General features: G+C 57.1%; 1 protein-coding gene across 1 annotated transcript; it reads left to right on the top strand.

Annotated features, from left to right (window-relative positions):
- The first annotated feature begins 636 nt into the window (after nt 1-636).
- On the top strand, nt 637-3534 carry WFDC2 (WAP four-disulfide core domain 2). The gene is made up of 3 exons (XM_040638678.1): nt 637-715; nt 1254-1397; nt 3443-3534. The coding sequence occupies exons 1-3, from the start codon at nt 637-639 to the stop codon at nt 3532-3534; spliced, it is 315 nt and encodes a 104-aa protein (XP_040494612.1).
- The last annotated feature ends 898 nt before the right edge of the window (nt 3535-4432 follow it).

The raw sequence follows: 4432 nt of genomic DNA on the forward strand, positions 1-4432 counted from the left end.
AAGAAACAAAAAGAGAGGAAGAGAGAAGGACGCATCCAAAATGGCTTGAGATTGTTAATAGGCTTTTCAGTTTCATGGGCCTGTGTTTCTTGCGTCAGACAGGTACATTTATTAACAACAACTGTTTTTTCTGTAGCCCCTACTATGCGCTCGGTATCACTACACTAGGCCTCCGTCTCAGATCCTTCAACAGGGATCTGCGCTCCGATCTGGCTGGCCCAAATCCAACTACTTAATCCCCAGGCTCTATTTGCCTCCCCGTAGACCCTGTCCTTCCCTCCCCGGGCATTACAGGGAGACCCAGGAGTCCTGGGCCCAGCCCTGGCCGCCGCAGCCCTGCACTCAGGCCCCCGCGGGGAGGAGGGCGGGGAGGAGCGGACAAGGGTCCGGCTGCAGCTGGTCGAGCTGCGCCAGGCCTGGAATCTGCTCAGGTTCCTGGTTCCCACCGGGGCCAAGAGTGACACCTGATCCCAGGGGATTGTGAAATGGCCTGAGGTGGCAGCCGGCCCGCAGTGGCCACTGAGCCCCCTCCCTCCGCGGCGCGGCCCCACCCCTACCCCACGCCCCCCGCGCGCGTGGTTAAATCCCCGCATCCGGGCGGCGGCTCACACCCGCACCCCGCCCCGCCGCAGCACCATGCCCGCCTGCCGCCCGGCTCCTCTCGCCGTCGCCCTCCTCCTCGGCCTGCTGCTGCTCGGCCTCCCCCGGGTCCCAGGTGAGCAGGGCGGGGACACCCCGGGCGCCCAGAGGGGCCGCGCCAGGACAGGGCCCGGCCGAGGAGCACGTAGCCTCTCTGGGAGCTGAAGAAGTGGGGATTCCTGGGGCGGAAGTAGGGAGACCCGTGAAGACTAAAATTGGAGGATTCCCTAGTTCCTGAAGGTGGTGACCCGTGGAGCTTAGGGCGTGGGGTCCAATGTGCTGGAGGTGGGGGAGACCACTGAAGGCTGAAATTTGGGACAGAGGCTCTGTGCTAAAGGTGGAGACGTAGTGGCCGGTGAGGGGACCCTCTGCCTAGACATCGGAAGCTCTTGGGTGTTCCGCTGTGCGGGGGTCCCCTAAAGATGGAGGACTCTGAGGATGAGGGTTAGGTAACCCCCGTACTTCCAGGTGTCAGGACCCCCAGGCCTGGAGGTGGGGCCCTCTGAAGGCCGTAAAGGGGATGCCTAGGGCCAGAGACTGAGAATTCCTTGGAGCAGGAGGAGGGCGTCCGACGGGACTAGGGCTCCGCGCGGGACTGACCGTGCGCCTCGCAGGTGAAGACGCGAAGAAGCCCGGCGTGTGCCCCCAGCTGCAGGCGGATCTGAACTGTACGCAGGAGTGCCTCTCTGATGCCCAATGCGCCGGCAACCTCAAGTGCTGCCAGGCCGGCTGCGCCACCAGGTGCCACCTGCCCAACGGTAACCCCGGGGCGCCCCGGGCGGGGCGGGGAAGGGCGCTGTGGGCTGGAGGGGGCGGAGCGCCGGGATCCGGGAACAGCCCCCCCACCCCCACCCCAGGGACCCCTGCAGAGTCGAGGCGGATGGAACCAGATCCGTCGTGTGCTTCCTCGCGGGGCCCCGGGAAGACAAAGGCGCCGCTGAAAATCAGCCGGGGGTTGGGGGCGGGGGGAGGTCCCCCACCCCTGGCTGGATTCCATTCCCTGGTGCGTGACGGTTTCCGGGCAAGCACCAGCTGGGACGGTGTTCCCGGAGGTCAAGGCACCCGGTTCACAGTTTCCTCCCCGGCCGGTTGGAGCCGCGGGGAAGCCCGGGGTTGGCGAGAGGGCTGGGTCCCGAGACCTGAGGCGCTCAGCCCTCTCGGAGTCCCTCCCCTGGGGCCTCCCCCAGCTCTGGGGGCAGGACTTGGAGCGCCTGGCCTAGCAAGACTCCCCGGATTCCTCTGTCCGGACGGAAAGAGACTTTACACATTAAGGAGAGCGCCCAGCCCATCCTAAAGATGTGGTTGTGAGCGTCAGACAGAGAAGCTCTTGCCCAAGGTTACACCGTCGCTCCGTGGTTCGGCAGGAGTCCTAGCGGGGGGGGGGGCGCGGGTTCAACTTTTGCCCCTTCTGAAGGCTGGTTTGAAGGAATCAGGACTCCTCTCTGAGCACCCCTCCGCTCTTCCTGTATTTAAAACAATCTCTTCCACTCGAAAGATTGAGAGAGAGAACTATGCGAAAGCGCAGGTGGTCCACGAAAGGTCCTGCTGGAGCTCCCTCTCTCCCCCAGGCTATGGGGACGCGCATCAGAGCAGGGAGTGGCCTTAGACGACATGAAACCCAAGCTTCTCATTTTCCACAGGGAAAAACTGAGGACTAGAAGCAGGGATGTGACTTGCGGCACCAAGCTGTTGTGATTACTGGTCTTTAGCCAGAATACAGCCCCGGTGGTTTTCCCTCTCCGTTATTTCTCCCAAAATGCTGGGAGGGTTTGTAATTAGAGATCTCAGACTTAGGATCTGGGAGGTAGATGGAGGACTGGCCCATCAGGGGCAGCTGCTGTGTCTGGAGGCTTCTAATCTGGAGCAGAGAGAAGAGGATCCGAAGGAGAGATGAGGCTTGAGAATGAAAGAGAGAGGGGCAGACAGAGAGACAGATGAGTAAAGTGGAGGGGGACAGAAGGCGTGCCTACTGTTAGGTGCAATCTTTGCTGGTTTGTCTTTGTTTTTGTTTTGGTCTCAGATGGACAGACTGAGGCAGGAAGAGGGATGGGGCCAGATGGCCTCCTGAACTAGAATCTTTGTTCTGCCCATCTGCCAGCTGTGTGAGCCTCAGCAAGTTGCTTTACGTCTCTGAGCCTCTGCTTTCTCATCATCAAAATGGGAATGATGATCCCAAACATTTTGGGACTGACATGGGGGCTAAATGAAATAACACACGGAAAATGTCTCTGTAGAGAGTGGATCCCCTGTGCACAGTGCCGTGTTTTGTCAGGAACCAGTTTTTGGTTCCCTTTTGTCCTAGGGAAGCCAGTATCCAGACCCCCCCTGCCCTTTTCAAGGGGGTGGGTTTCTCTATGCTGGGAAGTCAGCCGCTCCCGTCCTGTGCAGCTGATCAGCCAGGTCTGTGCCTGTGTTTGACCTTTGGCTGGGCCTACTCTTGGGGCTCCTGGGACTTGAGCCCAGCTCCCTTCTTGACCCAGGAAGTGGAGCATAGGGTGTGTGTATGTGTGTGTGTGTGTGTGTGTGTGTGCGCACACGCATATGGACGGTCACAGACCGGGCTCAGGTCTTGGTTTGACTTCTGCCAGCAGCGTGGTGTTGGGTGGTTCCAACATCAAGGATGGAGGGAGCAGGAAGAGCAGGGGTTTGCAGGCGGTCTTCCTAGGCGCCCCGAGATCAAGGCCGGCAGGCAGCTGTCCGGTTTGTGACGCAGGGGGAGGGCAGGGGGACATCCTGTTGTGGATAAGTGTTCATCTCCCGGCATCCTCTCTGCCCACTTCCCCTTGCTCCTTTTTCTCCCCAGAAAAGCAGGGTACCTGCCCCAAGGTGAGCACTGACTTCCCCCAGCTCGGCCTCTGCCAAGACCAGTGCCTGGTATATAGTTTGAGATTTTGAAGTGTTTCAAGTAATGGGGAGTTACGGAATATCTTCCTTTCATACCATTCTGAATGTTGGTCTAATTTTGTTCTTCTTCCCTTTAAACCTTTTTTCACTTCTAAGCAGTGAGAGCAGAAGTGTGGTGGTTCTACTCACATCTGGAAGTAGATGGCCAGGTGGATCCAGCTGTCCAGGGTTGCTGAGATCCCAGGTGTCCTAGTTACTTAGCTTCTTTTTGCTTGTTTCCTCATATACTTCACAGAATAGCCACGAAGATTAAGTTAATCTATGCAAAGTGCTTAGAATAGTACTTGGCATATAGTAAGCACTATATTAAGTGTTCACTGTTACAGACTGAGGGCTTCAGAGGGGAGGGGGGTGGGGGACTGGGATAGGCCGGTGATGGGTAGTAAGGAGGGCACATATCGCATGGTGCACTGGGTGTTGTACGCAAATAATGAATCATGGAACTTTATATTAAAAACTAGGGATGTACTCTATGGTGACTAACATAATATAATAAAAAATATTATTAAATAAAAAGAAAGAAAAAAGAAAAAAAAAAAAAGAAAAGGAGGGCCTGGCCGAACATATCTCTGTTCACTCTCAGTCCCTTTCTTTGCCTTCATGCCCTCAACACGGCCCTGGTGAGCGTCTGGCATGTGCCGTGCTCTGCTCTGCGTACTGAGGGTGGTCTGTGAGTGAGCAAATCAGACAAAAATGTCTCTCTGATGGGGTCTACGTGCTAAGGGACCATAAAGAAAAATGCATAAGCAAGGATAGTCTGTAGACTGTTCAAAGGAGAAAAGTGCCCTGGAGAAAAAGGAGGCAGAAGGGGGATGGGAGTGCTGGGGTGGGGGTGGGGCAGGGTGGGCAGGAAGGAGGGTGGCCTTTTTTTTTTTTTTTTTAAACAAGG

This window comes from Ursus maritimus, unplaced genomic scaffold, assembly GCF_017311325.1.
Source record: "Ursus maritimus isolate PB19 unplaced genomic scaffold, ASM1731132v1 scaffold_22, whole genome shotgun sequence".
Classification (NCBI taxonomy): Eukaryota; Metazoa; Chordata; class Mammalia; order Carnivora; family Ursidae; genus Ursus; species Ursus maritimus.